Here is an 18518-nt window from a genome sequence, read left to right on the forward strand (position 1 = left end):
ACAACACACGAGGAGACTAAAAGGTGAAGGGAAAATAATGCACATGATTTTAAAATGCCTTGCATAATTCATGAATCAAGTCATTATCAACAGTGAAATATGAAGTGGTATGACACAATCCCTCCATACCTCATTCTTCATTTCTCATGAATGATGAAACCCAAGTCAAATGTATTGAATTATTTTTTTAAACTATGATGAAGGTACTGTGGTGTTTTCAGATCAGAGACTGGTTTTGTAGATTCAAATTGAGTACTGAACGTATATTTTCTAATTTGCTAAAGTAATTTAGCATAATATAAGCTGAGATTTGATCATAATTGGATATCAATTACTGTAGCTGATGCTTTTTAATTCCTCCCCCACGCTGCAGAAGCGGGGTGATGCCTGGTATGGTACAGTCCACTCATTGTCTGTGGACAATTTCTGCTTAGAATTAGTAAAACGCTTTATCAGATTATAGACGCGCTTCATTAGGTTTTGACTACACTTCACGGGCAATGACTTTGCATCAAACACTTTGAGTTTCTTTCAACAATGGGCATGCTGGCACCGAGATGTGCATGTGCACGTGCACACATGTTTGTGTCCATGAACACTGATGTAGCACTTCAGTTTTTACAATACAAAGCTTCGTAAGTAGTCTTAATCATCAGACGCAAAGGGCGAGACTAACTCACTCAGCGCCCATCCACTTGCACAGAGTTAAAATCGGGTCCAAAGTCTTTTGACAAATGGAAATGCCGTAAAGGTGTGTGTGCATGTGTGTGTTCATACATCTATAAATTGTAACCTACCACTTACTCCATATATTGGAGATATTTAATTAGATTGTAACCAAAATTTCTTATCAGGCACTGAGTTGCCTTCACAATGTAATTGTCATGTGTTATTTAAAGTATCAAGCAGTGTTACTCAGAGAATTGTGTAGAATGCTTAAGGGAAGTTCTTGCATTCCCAAATTAGTTTATTAAGGCTGTTAATTGAAATAAAATAAAAGTTGTATTATTTTGTATACCAAATGTAGTTCAACTACAGTTCCTCAATGATGAATTTGAGTGTTATTCCCGACATTCTGTTATAGTTTAAATGATGTGAGATATTATCTTAATCTTAAAAATGCTACATATTTGTGATCGGTAAATTGCGAGCTTCATCTTACTCTGTTCTGCAACAAAATCTAATGATGATACTGTGCGTAGTAGTTACTGCAGTGTTATCCATTCATAAATGTTCACATCATCAAACTATTCTTTTTCACTCCTTTTAAAGCAAATACTCCAAATTTACAATTTAGTTTTCTGATTCAGTTGAGTTTAGTTGCTCAGTGGCTTTAACAGCAGGTACAGCTGAAGGCTGGAATCTATTGCTGCTAGTACAGTTTTGTGTCACTTAGAACTTACTGCAGCCCTTGACATGACTGACCACACCATCTTCCTCCAACACCTCTCCACTGTCATCCTGCTGGGTGAGACTGCTCTCATGTGGTTCCATTTTTAGCTATCTAATTGCAACAGGTGTATCACTTGCAGTGGCTTCTCTTCCTGCACCGTTACCTGTGGTGTCCCCCGAGATCTATCCTTGGCCCCCTCCTATTTGCCATCAAATGCTGCCCCTCGGCAACATCATCCAAAAGCACAGCATTAATTTTTGTATGTATGCTAATGGCGTACAACTGTGCCTCACCGCCACCCGCCACCCCTCTTGGCTCCTCCATTGCTGCAAGTTATCAGACTGCTTATCCAACATCCAGTACTAAATTAACAGAAATTTCCTCCGATAAACGTTGGGAGGACTGAAGCCATTGTTTTCAGTCCCTGCTCCAAACTTCATCTCGTAGCTATTGACTCCATCCCTCTACCTGGCAGCAGTCTGAGATTAAACCAGTTTGTTCACAAATTTTGTGTCATATTTGACTTTGATGAGCTACCAGTCACATATTTGCCCCATCACTACGACCACCTATTTCCACCTCAATAACATTGCCTGACTTCACCTCTGTCTCAGCTCTTCTGAAACCCTCATTCATGCCTTCAATACCTCTAGACTTGACTATTCTAAAGCATTCCTGGTTGGTCTCCCACATTCTGCCCTTCTAAACTTGAATTCATTCAAAAGTTTGCTACCTGTGTTTTAACTCACATTAAGTACCATTGATCTATCACCCCTGTGCTTGCTGACCTACGTTGGCTCCAGTTAAGTAACATCTTGATTTTAAAATTCTCATCTGCGTTTTAAATTTCCTCCATGATCCCACCTCTCCCTATCTCTATAATCTCACCCAGCCTCATGACCCTCCAAGATATCTGCACTCATCTAATTCTGGCCTCTTGAGCATCCCTGATTTTTAATTGCTCTATCACTGGTCCTAAGCTCTGGAAGACGCTCACTACACCTCTGTAGCTTGCTTCCCCCTTTAAGACAGTCCTTAAAAACTTTGACCAAGTTTTTTGTCACAACCTAATCTCATATTTTGTTTCATAATGCTTCTCTGAAGCACTTTAGGGCACTTTATTACATTAAAAGCACCAAATAAATATAAGTTCTTGTTATAGAATGCATTTAGTGTAGAAAATTGATTCACACACATGTATTCAGAAATTAATTAACCAAAGAAGATAATCAAAGGGGTGATCCAAAATCTCAGTCAAAGAGATTTTAAAGGATGGTCATAAAGGAGAAATGAGGTAGAGCATGGGGCCAAGGCTGGTGAAGACGCACTTATCAGTGGCATGACAAATGTGTTTGTAAGGAAGAAGGAAGTTAGAGGAACAAAGTCAGGGAGAGGGGTGAGGCCATGAAGAAATTTTAGCCCATGGAAGAAAATTTTAAATTGAGGGCATTTTTGGATATGGGAGCTAACATAAACCAACAACAACATGGGTGATGAAATAGGATACAGACAAAAGAGTTTTGGATGAGCTGAAGAATAGTCGAGTCTGCAGATGTCAAAGACTTTAATGAAGATTTCAGCATTGGTTTATATTTAGGCTATTCTTTATAATTTTCTAAAAATTGTAAACTGAAAGCTTTTCATAGTAACCTTGGTCTGTGCATAATGTTATCACAGTTAATAAATAAATATTTTTATTTTTTGTATGTCTAGTGCTTTAAAACTAATTTTAACTGCCCTTGTGCATTGACTGTGATTCAGATGTGACTTTAAGCAAGGCTTACTTTTATGAGGTACTAATGTTTTTTCGGTGATTGCCACTGCAGTATTTACATGGTGCCACATTGGCTTTTCTAATCTAGATTACCAACCGAGAAAAAGATTTGTGTAAGCTATATTCCTCAAACATATTGTACTTTCCCCTTTCATTGTGCTTTCCCATTTCAACTACAGAAAATCTAGGTGAACATTTAATGCAAAGCTCCTTTTTAACGTGTGTTATACCCAATATTAGCCACTTTGGGTCTTCAGTAGTTATTTTCTATCAATCTTTTGCAATTTATTGACTTGATTTAATAAATTTTTGCACAATTTTTTTGGAGAATAATTGTTAATTTAATATCTAATAGGCCTTTCATTTTTTCTTTCATTTTAGAGGCTTGTAATTCAAAATAGAGTCTCAAATTTAAAAACTAGTGAGTATAGACATCAAGGTGCCTTTTATTTTTGTTTCACAATTTTAAAAATAGTTATTCTCCATCTGCGGTGAAATTGCATGCTGCCTTTTACACACTTTAACTTGAACTGCTTAGTGACCTGTTGATATACTGATCAGTAGAATTTTTCACTTCCCATTTGAAGACTGCAGCTACAGACTGGTACAGAACAAATGTACTGAGTACCATAAGAGACGCTTAGTAAGATATTTTAAACCCATATTTTGAATATAATGAAGAGTAAATTTCTGTTATCTGGAAACTGTAATAGTTGTCTGCCTGACTGTATAATTACACGTGAGTCCTTGAAATGATCAGTGAAAATAGTAAACTCTTTATCACAGATCCCATATCATTTGGCATTTTAGCTATCTCTTAATGTGATTGGTAGAAGGAAAGAAGGGATATGAGCAAAAACCTTTTCACCCAGAGGGTGGTAGGCATCTGGATTCACTGCTTAAGTTGGCGGTTGAGGCTGAAACACTCAACTCATTTAAAATGGATCTTCATTTAAGTGCTATAACCTGCAAGGCCATGGCCCAGGTGCTAGAAAGTGGGATTAAAGTGAGCGGCTGGTTTCTTTTTTCTCTCTTTGGCTGGTGCAGACACGATGAACTGAATGCCCTCTTTTTGCACCATAACTTTTCTATAGTTCTATGGTTTACGTTTAGATTTATAGGGCTGGATTTTACGGGGGCGTATTGCTGGCCACACCCAGTAGAAAAGTCAGTCTTGAGCCCACAGACTTTAAAAATTGAAACTTGTCCTCAGGGTGGGAAATCCTGCTCCCTAGAGCTGTCAGCCAATCTGATTGAGTAGTCCCACCAGCCAGATCTCAGTAGTGACTGTTGCTGGAACTACAAGAGAAGGAAGACAACATGGATACCAGACTAAGGTGAGCGCAAAGTTTTTAGTTGGAAAGGAATCGTGGACAGTAGGGAGTGCGGGGAGGGTGTGGTAGATTGGATTCTGGGAGACTGGGGGGGCGGTGGGGCAGGGAGAGGCACAAGATGGGGGAGTGCCACTGATGGGCATAGGGTGCCCATTTCTTTCCTGCCTTTTAGCCCAAGTTGCTGAAAAAAGCAGCCAGACCTCCTTTGTTGCGTCTTCCCAGCCGCTGCACCACACAAATTCTCGTGGTGGAGGCAGTTACAGGCTCTTAAGTGGCCATTAATTGGCCAGTTAAGGGCCTCAATATGCCTAAGGACAAGCAGACTGCCTAATGCCTTACCTGCCTGCAGTATTATGGGGACAGCTGGGTGATGGGTGAGAAGGTGGTGGGCTGGCGACCCGTTCTTTTTTTATGTGCCCCACCTTCATCTGCAAATATGCCAGAGTGGGGGGTGCATAAAATCCCACTCACTGCCCTCCATAAAGTACAGTTGTTCATGCCATTTATTTTTTAAGTGCTTTGACTCAGGAATGAAACCAGACTGACCACCCGAAAATGACAATGGCACAACCAGAGCTGTTGACCCTGCAAAGTCCTCCTTACTAACATCTGGAAGCTTGTGCCAAAATTGGAAGAGCTGTCCCACGGATTAGTCAAGCAACACCCTGACAGTCATACTCATCGAATCATACCATACAATGTCCCAGACATCACCATCCCTGGGTATGTCCTGTCCCACCGGCATGACAGACCCAGCAGAGGTGTGGTGGCACAGTGGTATACAGTCAGGAGGGAGGTCCCCTTGGAGTCCTCAACATTGACTCCAGACCCCGTGAAGTCTCATGGCATCAGATCGGACATGGACACAAAAAGCTCCTGCTGATTATCTCTTACCACCCCCCCATCAGCTGATGAATCAGCACTCCAAGTTGAACACCACTTTGATGAAGCACTGAGGGTGGCAGCGGCATGGAACGTACTCTGGGTGGAGAACTTCAATGTCCATCACCCAAGAGTGGCATAGTAGCACCACTACTGATCAAGCTGGCTGAGTCCTATAGGGCATAGTTGCTAGACCTGGTCTCTGCAGGTGGTGAGGGAACCAACAAGAGGAAAAATTTACTTGATCTTGTCCTCACCAACCTACCTGTTGCAGACGCATCTGTCCATGACATTGGTAGGACTGACCACCGCATAGTCCTTGTGGAGATGAAATCCAATATTCACATTGCGGATACCCTCCATCATGTTGAGTAGCTGTATCACTGTGCTAAATTGGATAGATTTTGAACAGATCTAGCAGCTCCAAATTGGGCATGCTGAGGTGCTGTGTGCCATCAGCAGCAGCAGAATTGAATTCAAACACAATCTGTAACCTCATGGCCCAGCTCTAGCCTCAACCCCCAATCCACCCTTTACCATCAAGCCAGGGGAACAATCCTGGTTCAGTGAAGAAAACAGGAGAGCATGCCAAGAGCAATGCCAAGCTTTTGTAACAATGAGGTGTCAACCCCCGGTGAAGCTACAACACAGGACCACTTGCATGCAAACAGCGGAAGTAGCATGCGATAGACAGGGTTAAGCGAGCCCACAACCAATGGATCAAATCTAAACTCTGCAGTCCTGCCACATCCAGTCATGAATGGTGCTGGGCAATTAAACAACTCACTGGAGGAGGCAATGCCACAAATATCCCCATCCTCAATGATGGGGGAACCCAGCACATCAGTGCAAAAGACAAGGCTGAGGCATTTGCAACCACCTTTATCAGAAGTGCCGAGTGGATGATCCATCTCGGCCTCTTCCTGAGATCACCAGCATCAGAGATGCCAGTTTTCAGCTAGTTTGATTCACACTGTGTGATTTCAAGAAACTGCTGAAGGCACTGGATATTTTAAAGGCAATGGCACCTCACAACATTCCAGCAATAGAACTGAAGACTTTTACTCCAGAACTAGCCACACCCCCATCTGAGCTGTTCCAGTACAGCCGCAATACTGGCATCTACCCAGCAATGTGGGAAATTGGCAAGGTATGCCCCATCCACAAAATGCAGGACAGATCCAACCTACCCATTTATTGACCCATCAGCCTACTCTCTATCATTACCAAAGTGATGGAAGGGGTTGACAACGCTATCAAGTGGTACTTAGCAATATCCTCCTGCTCACTGACAGTCACATTGGGTTCCCCCAGGGCCGCTTAGCTCCTGACCTCATTACAGTCTTGGTCCAAACATAGACAGAAGAGCTGAATGCCAGAGGTAAGGTGAGAGTGACATGCCTTGACAACAAGACACATTTGACAGAGTTTGGCATCAGGGTACCTAAGCAAAACTGAAGTCAATGGGGATCAGAGGGAAAACTCTCCACTGGATGGAGTCATACCTTGCACAAAGGAAGATGATTGTGGTTGTTGGAGAACAATCATCTCGGTCCCAGGATATTACTGCAGGAGTTCCTGAGGATAGTGTCCTATGCCCAACCATCTTCAGCTGCTTCATCAATGACCTTTTTCCCCATCGTAAAGTCAGGAGTAGGAATGCTTGCTGATTGGGAATGGTACAGAACATTGCACAATGACTCAGACACTGAAGCAGTTCGTAGCCATATGCAGCAAGACCTGGACAACATTCAGGTTTGGGATGATAAGTGGCAAGTAACATTTGCATACACAAGTGCCAGGCAATGACCATCTCCAACAAGAAAGAATCTAACCATCTCCCCTTGAGATTCAATGGCGTTACCATTGCTGAATCCCCCACTGTCAACATCCCAGGGGTTACCTTGACCAGAAACTGAACTGAACCAGCCATATAAGCACTGTGGCTGTAAGAGCAGCCTGGGAATTCTGTGGCGAATAACTTAGTCAACAAGCATTGCTGGCAAGGATTTGAGGCCATGGAAGCGATCTGCATAAGCTTTGTGTTTTAATTTCAGATCTGCATATGCAGCTTGTTGTATTTTTACAGGTTTTTGTTTGTGCATGTAGATTCTGCTATTTGAATATTCTTATGTTTTTATATCTCTGCCTCATTTCCCTGATCCTTTTATATCATTCTAGGTTACTGTTAAGCAAGTTGCAGGCTATTTACATTAACAATCTCAATGTGGTTGGTCTATCTGTTGATTCTCTTGTCTACATCACATCAATAAAGACCACGTACTTGAAACACATTTTGTTTTTCTTTACAGATGCTGACAGACCTGTTGCCTATTTTTGTTTCTAATTTCAGATTTGAGTTTTTCCTTTTAATGATGCTGTAACTTGTTCTTGTTCACTTTGCCCCAGCATGGGAAATTTGACACACCCCCTGCTGTTTTTTCTGTGTATTCTTCAGCCTGTACGATTAAGCATTGTTGAATATTTCCAGGTTTTCTGCCAGTGCTGTCCTCAGTTGGTTGATAGGTGGTCTGAGCTGACTTGTCCTCTTACTGTTCCATTTCCCTCATTTCCACCCATCCTGCACAAGAAACATTTTCTTTGCTTTTCCTACTTCTTCAGATAACTCTGCCTGAGGTCAGGAATTTACCATGTGAGGAACTGAGAGTCAGCGCACATTTTCCCAGTGTCAAAGTGAATCAGTATATAAATCTACATGCACCACTGAAAGAATTTTTTTAATGGACTGGGTCACTAAGTAACCCATTTTAAAATATAACTTTTGTATATTAGGTCATTTAAAGGGAAAGCAACTGTGTTTAACAATACTGCCTTTCAAAGAGATTCATTATTGTAATGTAAATGTGGAGCATAATAAACGTGTACATTTTACTATAGTGAACACAGTCAATGAAATTGATGCCATTTAATCTTTGGTTTTAGCTGCAACTGTATAACAGATGGATGTGTTTGTTAGTAGCACTGAACGTGGGAAAGCTTACTAAATAATTCTAAAAATATTTCTCCTCCTGTTATTGTTTAAGACCTCATGATAGCTCCCTGACAGAAGTTTTGGAGCTCTGAAACCCCTGGGTTATTTTTGAAGTGCAAGGTTTATATTTGTAGCCATAAAAATTATTTTGCACATTTCACATCAGATTAGCATTCGTGACCTAAAAACATTTTAAAGATATGATGCTGATCCTCTCCCACTGCTTCTTCACTTGTCTCTCATCAGTGGTTACCATAGTAACCGTGCACTCACTTTGCCTTTGCAGAGAGGAGCTGAAGCTGGCAGCAGCCCAGAAGTCCCAGCAGTTGGCAGCACTACATGAGGAAAACGGCAAACTTGCAAGCGAGCTGGGTAGAAGCAAGGACGAAGTCACCAGTCATCAGAAGGTACGTGCTGAGAAAAGGTGTTTGGATCTTTCCACATCACAACAATTCAATGCTGGCACTTCTAGAATTTCAAAATGTAAAGCACTAATGCTTGCTAGTTTCATAACTGGAATAATCTAATGTATATTTATCCAATATTCTTTCCTATTTAGTAATTTTATTCTACAAACCATATTTAATATGTAAACAACAGGAATGTTTTTGCTAATTATGTAATGGTCAAATTAGTTAGAGATGGCTGATCTAGTCAAAAATCTTTAGCATTTTTTTCTTTAAAGATTTGATTTGGGATATCTATAACCACAATCTACACAACACACTACCCCTAGCAACGTGCATTCAAAAGCCTCTATTTACATAATTGTTTTGGTGTATGTTAGGCATCTGTTTACCATCTAATTTTGTGATAATAGTTTCTCCATTGAGGACTTATATCTGCTTGTGATTTTCCTATTGTTTTCCCTAAATTATCAGGCAGAATTTTCTCTGCTGGATTTCATGTTTGTTCATATCAACCTACAGAGGTATGATTGGCTGTGTATAGGCACTTGAAAGCAATAATCTGCAGTCAACACTTACCTCCATTTTCAAAATTCACCAAAAAAAATAGTTCCACAGGGTGAAAATAATTTATTACTTATTGATTTGTGAAACTTAATTTTTTGTATTTTTAAATAATGGAATAATTTGTGTTTCCATTATGCAGAAAAAGGGTTCCATCTCCTCAACTAAGTGAGTTATCATTACCTTAGATGTTAGGGCAATAAAGCACAATGTCTTTTTATGGTAATCAAAGCTCTTCAAATTAAATTATAGTATAACAATTTTCCTAAATGTTTTTTAGAATAGTTTATTGCCCATATTTTTCTTGGAACTGATAGATCAGATGCTGATTAAGAATGAATTAACCTAACCCAGACACAGTTTGTAACCAAGACCAAGTGGTTTTACCTTGTAAGAATTTGTCCGAAATACCCTACATCCCAAACAATGTCTTGAGCTTCGCCAGTTTGAGTTTAGGCATTGAAACATTGCACTGTACGTCATTGTTTGGACTTAGCTACTCTATTGAAAGCAGATTGAAATCTGGGCTAAGTGGCAAAATATCATGTTTCATTATCTAACATCAGAAATGCTGGGTTAACAGCCCTGATGCAGAGACCTGCTTGTGGTGAGTTGCAATTTTATAAATTGGGCAAAGTGTATTTTTTAAATTTACGCATAATAATGCAATTATTTTTCACCCTCTATTTCACAAGCATGAATATTTTGATTTGATTTTCACATTCCAGCCATCTTATGGCCTGGCTATTGAGGCTGCTAATTAGTCTTTAACTATGAGTAGCTTTCTGCTATTAACCAATGGTCACAATGAACTGGATTGAGGCTATCCAAACATTTGCTTCGAACTCTAGTAGCAAGTGAAGAACAAACACTTGGCATACTTGGAAAAGGTGTCAAGAATCCCAGAGATGAAAGGCTTGCATTTTTGACCCATTGTGACACCATGTGCCTTTAACCTGATTGATTCTTTCTAGTTACAGCTGAGGATTTCTTTTAAATTTCCACAAACATTCCAAAAGGATAGCATTCTTTTCCTTTCATGGTGTAGTAGGATTAACATTTGTAAATTATTAGCCTGTTTTTATACGCTGTATTATAACTTATTGAAACTTCATTTAACATGTTCACTGTTTTATTAATAACATTATGATCTACATTTTTATGGTGGTTAAGTTTCAATAAACAAATTTACATTTTCCTGACTGTCAAACAAAAATCGACCTTCAAGGTCAATGGCATTTCAGTTATTAAGAAGCCAAGGTGATTGTAAGCCTGTGGCAAATTACCTTGTAAAGCCAGGTTAATTATACGAAATAAAGGCAGACATTTATACAGCCCCTTTCATGACCTTGGGGCATCTCAAAAGCACTTCTTAGCCAATGGGGGTACTTTTGAATTGTTTTTACTGTTGTAATGTAGGAAAATGCAGCTTTTCCCTGTTAAAATTCATGGAACCTCTTGGCCAAGGTGCACCAAGGGTCCTTTTGGTGTACAAGATATATTTAAATTAATTTGTGTAAAGCAGAATCAAACCAAAGCTTCAGCATACAAGAAGGACAAAGTTTGATGAAATGTAGATTTTAATTACCTGGAGTAATGCATTCAAATAAGAACATTCTGAACGTATATTGGCTGAATATTGTTCTTGAATGAATGTGAAACACATAAACCAATAACTTTGAATCTAAAAGCATGGAAATTTTTAAAAATTCAATAAATTGGTTAATTTTTGTGCTGACACCAGAAAGGATGGCCACGAAGGCAGATGAATTGTTTTTTAAAAAGCTATACAGGTTCACCAGTATTCTTTAGGAAAAGGCACCTGCCACCACTATCTGGCCTGACCCATACATGACTCCAATTCCACACTATATAGTTGACTCAGTGACCTCAGGAAACTAGGAAATAAATACTAACTTGCCAATGTTGCCCACGTCCGAAGAACAATTTTTTTTTTTTTGAAAGTTCTGATTTCATTCTAAGTAATAGGATTTGACAGTGCCAATGTTAAGCAAGTTAGTATAATATTTTCAGTGTCAATAGATAATTAATTAATATACAAGATTATAATAAGATTGACAATTTCAATGAGAACTTTTCTAAATTGACTGAGAAGTATGCCAATCATATCTTTAAGTGGGAAAATATGAATTGCAACATTATATTGTTTATACTTCAAATAAACTCTGGTATATTGCTGATACCTGATTAGTGTTGTGGGCATCTTTTATGTCTAATTAAGGATGCCTCCCTGTTACTTTCTTAAGCTGCATAGCCCCTTAGATGCAACAGTGTAAAATAAATTGTCATCCTTCAGATGAGATGATTAAAAACTGAGGCCTCAGCTGCTTTTCTGGTTCTAGGGATCACTGCTGGGGGATGAACTATTTAAGTCCATATTAATGACTTGGATGAAGGGACTGAATGTATTTAAGCCAGGTTTACTGGTGATACAAAGGTAGGACAGCAGGTTGTGAGGAGAACATGAAGAGTCTGCAAGCAGGTATAGGTGGGTTAAGTGAGTGGGCAAAAATTTGGCAGCTGGAGTATAATGTGAGAAAATATGAGGCGGCCCACTATGGCAGGACGAATAGAAAAGTAGAATATTATTTAAATGGGGAGAGATCGCAGAATGCTGTGGAACAGAGGAATCTGGGTGTCATGAATCTCAAAAAGTTAGCATGGAAGTACAGCAAGTAATAAAGAAAGCAGGTGAAATGTTGATCTTTATTGCAAGGGGGATAGAGTATAAAAGTAAGGAAGTCTTGTTACAACTATATAGGCCATTGTTGAAACCACACCAGGAGCACAGTAAGTCTTCACTTTATAGTGCCCCCTTTTAAGTAATTTCAATTTACTGTTGATCAGTTCATGGGGTGGACATTCAAGTTTAGCATCAGGAGTTTTGTTCTAACATTGTTTCACACCGGTCTGACACACGGTCACATGACCTGATCAGCACCATTTTGGAGCAGCCTGTCTTGCTTCCCGAATCTCCATCTTGCTGACCCACCCTATCGCTGGCTCAATCTCCCTCTTGTTGCCCTTTTGGCTGCTGGCCAGCACCCCCCAGTCCCGACCCCACCCCCAGTCCTGACCCTCCCAGTCACAGTCCGAGCCTCCCAGCCCCGATGCTCCCCGACCCAGCACTCCTTTTCGTGGCTTACCTTTGCGACCCTGCAACTCGAGGCTGCTCTCTCTCTGAAGCTGCTCTTCCTGCCTCTTGCAGCTCATCTTCTAGGTCCCTGCTTACAGCGAGGTTTTAGGAGAGGGAAGCGGTTAACAGGGGAGGCAGGGAGCAGATGTGTCAGCCAGTGGGAGGGTTAGCGTGTGGGAGAGGCAGCTAAGTAGAAAGAGTTGTAAATTTAAAATAAATATCATTTACGAATATAGGATTTTAGCAATATACAGTATTTAAACTCGCAAGGTATCATGTTTTAATGTTTCTTTCATGAGAAAGCTCTGACAGAAACTAACTACTGTTTTTACATTTGTTGTAATGGAAAATCTGATTCACTTAATGTTGTTTTGCTTAATACTGTTTTGCTTAAAGTTGCACTTTTCAGAAATCCAACTTGATGTTAAGTGAGCACTTACTGTACTGCATACAGTTTTGGTCTCCTAATTTAAGGATACTTCCTATCGTGCATTGGAAGCAGTTCAGAGAAGGTTCACTAAGTTGATCCCTGGGATGAAATGGTTGTCATATGAGGAAAGGTTGAGCAGGTTGGGCCTATTGGAATTTAGAAGAATGAGAGCCGATCTTATTAAAAAATGAAAGTTTCTCAGGGGGCTTGACAGAGTTGATGCTGGGAGGATGTTTCCCCTTTTGGAGGAATCTAGAACTAGGGGGCACTGTTTCAAAATAAGGGGTCTCCCATTTAAGGCAGAGAGGCAGGAGAATTTCTTCTCGTAGAATTGTTAATTATTGGAATTCTCTACCCCAGTGACCAGTGGCGTTTTGGTCATTGAATATATCCATGGCTGAGTTAGACAGATTTTTGATCTTCAAGGGAGTCCAGAGTGACGGGGATGCAGGCAGAAATCTGTTATCTTATTGAATGGCAGAGCAGACTTGAGGGGCTGAATGGCCTACTTTTTTTATGTTCCTATGTTCAGTTAGACATAAATCCTGTGGCACAATTTAAAAAAGACTAGTCCAAACCAGTATTCTTCCCTTAGTCAGAACCACCAAAACAGATTACTGGTCATTAGGCCATTAGTGTGTGAGGGATTCTGCTGCTTCATTTGCCTACTTAACAATGATTACTGCTGCTCAAAAACTGAAATGCTTTGAGAAGTTTTGATTTGATCAGGTGCTATATAAATATTTCTATAATTTGCTTTGATGCTGTTAAGCTCTCATCACCCATTGCATAAAATTTGCTGAGAAAATTAGATAAATTGGCATATTCATAGCTTCCTCAGGTTACTGATGTCTATAGACATGCATTTATATATTTTTTCAGTTTCCTGTGAAATACATTTATAAAAAGCAATAGTATCATACTAGTGTTCAATCATTCTAATTAATTTGTTGTCATAAAATCATAGAAATTACAACACAAAATGAGGCCAGTCAGTACCAATTTGCTTGTGGTGGGGCTAGCTCTTTAAATTGATCTGTATATCCTAAACTATTCTAAATGTATATTAATCATACAGTAATTTATAAGTAAGGTTGCACGCTTTGATTTAAGGGCTTGATTTATATTCTTTATCTTCAATCTACCTTCCTGAGTAATGAGGAAATATGCAAGCGTCAAAATCATGACTCTTTTGCTCAGTTGGACTTTAAACTTTCTTTAAAAGTCCTATCACACCAGCAATAGTTACTTATTTATACAACAATAAGAAAAAGTTTAACTTTTGTCAAAAAAAATCTGACTTGTGCTGAGAGACATTGTTGTTGAGCAGTAAAGCAACTGGATGCTGTGAATTGACACCCAGTGTTGGCAGCAGACAAAATCACTTGTAGGCAGAGAGGTTAAGACAGAAATTAAAGGAGAAATGGAAAGGATGAAGGAGCAAACACAAAATTGATCAGAATTCAAGACAAACATAAAACAAAAGAGACAAAAACAGGCTAATTGGTGAATAGATGAGAGTAATAGATGATCCTCGTATTTTTGGTAGTAGAATATGTCTGTATTTCTTCAACTGGCAATGATCCACTGGGGGGAAAAAAATGCCCAGTTACGTTTGGGTTATAAAGTGTCTGCCTCAATAGCAGATTTCCCCACAGTCTGTATCAGTGGCATAAGATTTATGATTAGGGAAATGGAACAATCAAATCTACCTTTCACTAAACCTATTTTGTAATTGGCTGCTTTGGACATAAAATAGCCACTACATCACACTTACATTCACACTTAGATCATTGAGTAGCAGGTGTTTATTTAGCATGATTGTCTGGCTGCACAAATTAGGAATATGAATATTATCCCAGAGTATGAGCCTTAGCTTAGTGATAGCACTCCTGCACACCTCTGTCAGAAGGTTTTGTATTCAAGTCCCATTCCAAAGATTTGAGCAAGTGACCTAGGCTGACATAACATTTCAGTATTAAAGAAGTACTTAACTGTCGGAGGTGCAATGTTAAATTGAGGTCCTATCTGCTGTGCCAGATGGATGTAAAAGATCCATGGCTTCATTTGAAGAAAGTAGGGGAGAGTTCTCCTGGGAGTCCTGGTCAACAGTTATCTCTCAATCAGCATCACTAACTGTTGTCATTTATCTCATTGCTGTTTGTGTGACCCTTCTGTGTGCAAACTGGCTCCTGTATTTCCTACATTGCAACAGTGACTGTACTTCAAAGTTTTCAACTGGCTGTAAAGTGCTTTTGGATAGCTCAAGGTGCTACACAAATGCAAGTTCTTTATTTCTGGCTGAAAATATGAGAACTAAATTTGTGATACAAATGTCAAACGTCTGAATTGCTGTATTATCTTATTGAAGTAATTCCATTGTCTGGAACAATCTAGCAATGAGTCTAGCAATTCATTAGGTCAAGAATAACAAATAAAAAGTGAGTTGATATCTCAAAGTGCTTTGTTTATACCTATGTTTTCGATGAGATCCTTATTTTAAAAAGGTGTTCGAAAAACTTTTCCTTTCAAATTCCTGCCAGAAATTGTTCACTGATTTATGTCCCATAAACAGCCATTTTAAATAAATTTGTATATTTTAGCAACATTGCTGAGCTTAATTAGATTTTTTTTGTCAGGCCCTGTTCTCTGTACTGTTTGCAATCTTGCTGACTACAGTTTTAATCGCGGCAAACTAAGCCTATTGTAGAAATGTATTACCATTGGAAGTGAATATGGCCTATTGAGCATATGCATCATTTCATATCATAGAATGATTACTGTACAGAAGGAGACCTTTTGGACTGTCATATCTGTGCTGGCTCTCTCCAAGAGCAAATCTACTAGCCCCACTTCACAGCCTTTTCCCCACAGTCCGATACATTTTGTCTCTTCAGTTGTTTATCCAATTCCCTTTTGAAAGCCACGACTGAATTTGTTTCCATTATACTCTCGGGAAATACATTCCAGATCCTAACAATTTGCGCTGTGGAAAAAAAATGTTTTTTCTCATGTCACCATTGTTTCTTTTGCCAATTACCATAAACTTTTGTTCTATGGTTCTCCACACTTCCACCAATGAGAACAGTTTCTCCCCATCTACTGTTATGATTTTGAACACCTCTGTCAAATCTCTCAACCTTATCTTCTCTAAGGACATAACTAAGTCCCTCATTTCTGGAACCAGTCTTGTAAGCCTTTTCTTCACCCTCTCTAATGCCTTCCAAAAGTGTGGTGCCCAGTATTGGACACAATTCTCCAGTTGAGGCTGAACCAGTAATTTATAATGGTTCATCATAAGTTCCTTGCTTTTGTACTCTATGTCTCTATTTATAAAGCACAAGATCCCATATGCCTTTTAAACCACTTTGTCAATCTGTCATTCCACCTTCAACAATTTGTGTACATACACCCCCTCTCTGTTCCTGCACCCCTTTTAGAATTGTATTCTTTACATTGCTCCTCATTCTTCCTATCAAGATGTATCACTTTGCTGCGTTAAATTTCACCTGCCTTGTGAAACTGCAAAGATGCAGATAACGCACAACATTGTGTAAGTTAAATTTGAATGCAGCTTTTTACAAACTGATAAAATCTTTAAAGCACTGCTTGAGTTCATACCAGCATATCTACTTCATCTGCTCCTGCTTCAGCTCATCTGCTGCTGAAACCCTCAATCATGCTCTTGTTAGCCCTAGACTTGACTATTCCAATATGCTGGTGGCCATCCTCCCATTTTCTACTCTATCCAAAACTCTGCTGTCCATGTTCTAATGTGCACGAAGGCCTGTTCACCCATTACATCCGCTCATTGGTCTACATTGGCTCCTGGTTAAACGGTGTCTCAATTTTAAAATTCTTATCCTTGTTTTCAAATTTCTCCATGGCCTTCCGATCCCCAATCTCTTCCAGCCCTACAATCCTGCATGATATCTGCACCCCTCCAATTCTGGCCTCTTAAGCAACCGTAATTTGAATTGCTCCACCAGTGGAAGCTATGCTTTCAGCTGCCCTGGCCCTAAACCTTGGAATGCCCTCCCTAAACCTCTGCACCTTGCCAACTATGTACCCCTTTAAGGTGCTTCTTAAAATCCACCTCTTTGACCAAACATTTGATCATCTGCAATAATACCTCCTTACATGGCTCGGTGTCAAATTGTTTGAAAATGCTCCAATGAAAGGCCTTGGAACATTTAGTGATGTTAAAGGTGCTATATAAATGAAAGTTGTCTCTCAAATTCTCCCATTTGTCCATCTGCATTAGAATCATAGAATGGTTACAGCACAGTAGGTGGCCATTCAGCCCATCGTGTCTCTGCTGGCCCTCTGAAGGAGCAATCCACCTAGTGCCACTCCCCGGCCTTTTCCCCATACCCCTGCAGATTTTTCCTTTTCAGATAACGATCCAGTTTTGAAAGCCTCAATTGAACCCTGCCTCCACTGGAGCATGATTTTCCTTGCAAGTCAGAATAGATTTCTGCAGAAATAATTAGCAATATCCGTGTGCCTGTTCCTGTGCTGCTTCCTACAATATGTGGGGCATTTATCTTATTAACTTACCAATTAAATGTTCAGGAATTAATACTATACTGGTAATTAAGATGATAAACATGTAGATATTGGATAATGTTAATGGCATCAGTACTTCACTACTGGTTGTGGACTTATGTTTTAATATACCTCATTGGAGTTTGAGTGTTTGGACAACAAATGTAGGCTGTCCACCTTGAAGCACCTTGGTAACTGAAAGATTTTACTCTTTTGCTTCAGCTCGAAGAAGAGCGATCTGCACTCAATAATCAGCTACTAGAAATGAAAAAGAGGTAAGCACTTCTAATTGTGTGACACAATGCAATGTATGTGTGCTTCAAAAAATATTCTAGAGCATCGGGGGATGCGTAAACATAGTAGTTAACCAAATCAACTTGTAAATAATGGAGAAATAACTTGCCTGTTAAATGTGAATGACTGTCAGCGGTAGAAAAAATCATATTTAAACAGACTGATTGGATTGCTCTACAGACATGGACTCGATGGGCCAAATAGCAGCTTCCTGTGCTGTAATGACTCTGTTAAATTGCCCCCATCACAGTACACTATGCAAAGTTGACAGACTATATAATCACTTTGTGCATAACACTTTTACCCAGCAATTTCCAAATTATTTCATAAATTTTTTGATCAAGTAATTTAATTTTAACCAGAACAAACTATTTTCATCCTTTTAATTTGAAATGAAAGCATAAAATCAAATGTATGTACTTCACCATCACCACACATTGGGGTATTGTAATTTTATGTTACTGAAGATAGAAATATTAATTAATCCAAAATTGTTTTCGAATGACAGATTCTCATCTTAATGACAGGTTTTGCTTGTGCATTTACTGTTATTAGGTACAGTCTGGAATTGTTCAGTTAATGGTCTCCGGGGTTTGGGGTGGGGCAGTATTGCTGTTTCCTTAGCAATCAGCAGCTACGTTACTATGTTAGCTGATTTTTTTTTTTAAATCCTGAATCATAATTTGATGGAAACTCTTTCATTGCATAAATTGGGACAAAATTACTGTAGAATTGGTTATTTT

General features: G+C 39.3%; 1 protein-coding gene across 4 annotated transcripts in view; it reads left to right on the forward strand.

Annotated features, from left to right (window-relative positions):
- clip1a (CAP-GLY domain containing linker protein 1a) overlaps positions 1-18518 on the forward strand; it is a 169099-nt gene that overhangs the window by 124085 nt on the left and 26496 nt on the right. For all 4 annotated transcript variants that reach the window (XM_078554132.1, XM_078554133.1, XM_078554135.1 and 1 more), the window contains 2 exons: positions 8662-8782; positions 17704-17756. In XM_078554132.1, the coding sequence (XP_078410258.1) occupies positions 8662-8782; positions 17704-17756 (174 nt within the window). The remainder of the gene's footprint in view (positions 1-8661; positions 8783-17703; positions 17757-18518) is intronic.

The sequence above is a fragment of the Cetorhinus maximus genome, chromosome 12 (assembly GCF_964194155.1).
Source record: "Cetorhinus maximus chromosome 12, sCetMax3.hap1.1, whole genome shotgun sequence".
In the NCBI taxonomy this organism is placed as follows: domain Eukaryota; kingdom Metazoa; phylum Chordata; class Chondrichthyes; order Lamniformes; family Cetorhinidae; genus Cetorhinus; species Cetorhinus maximus.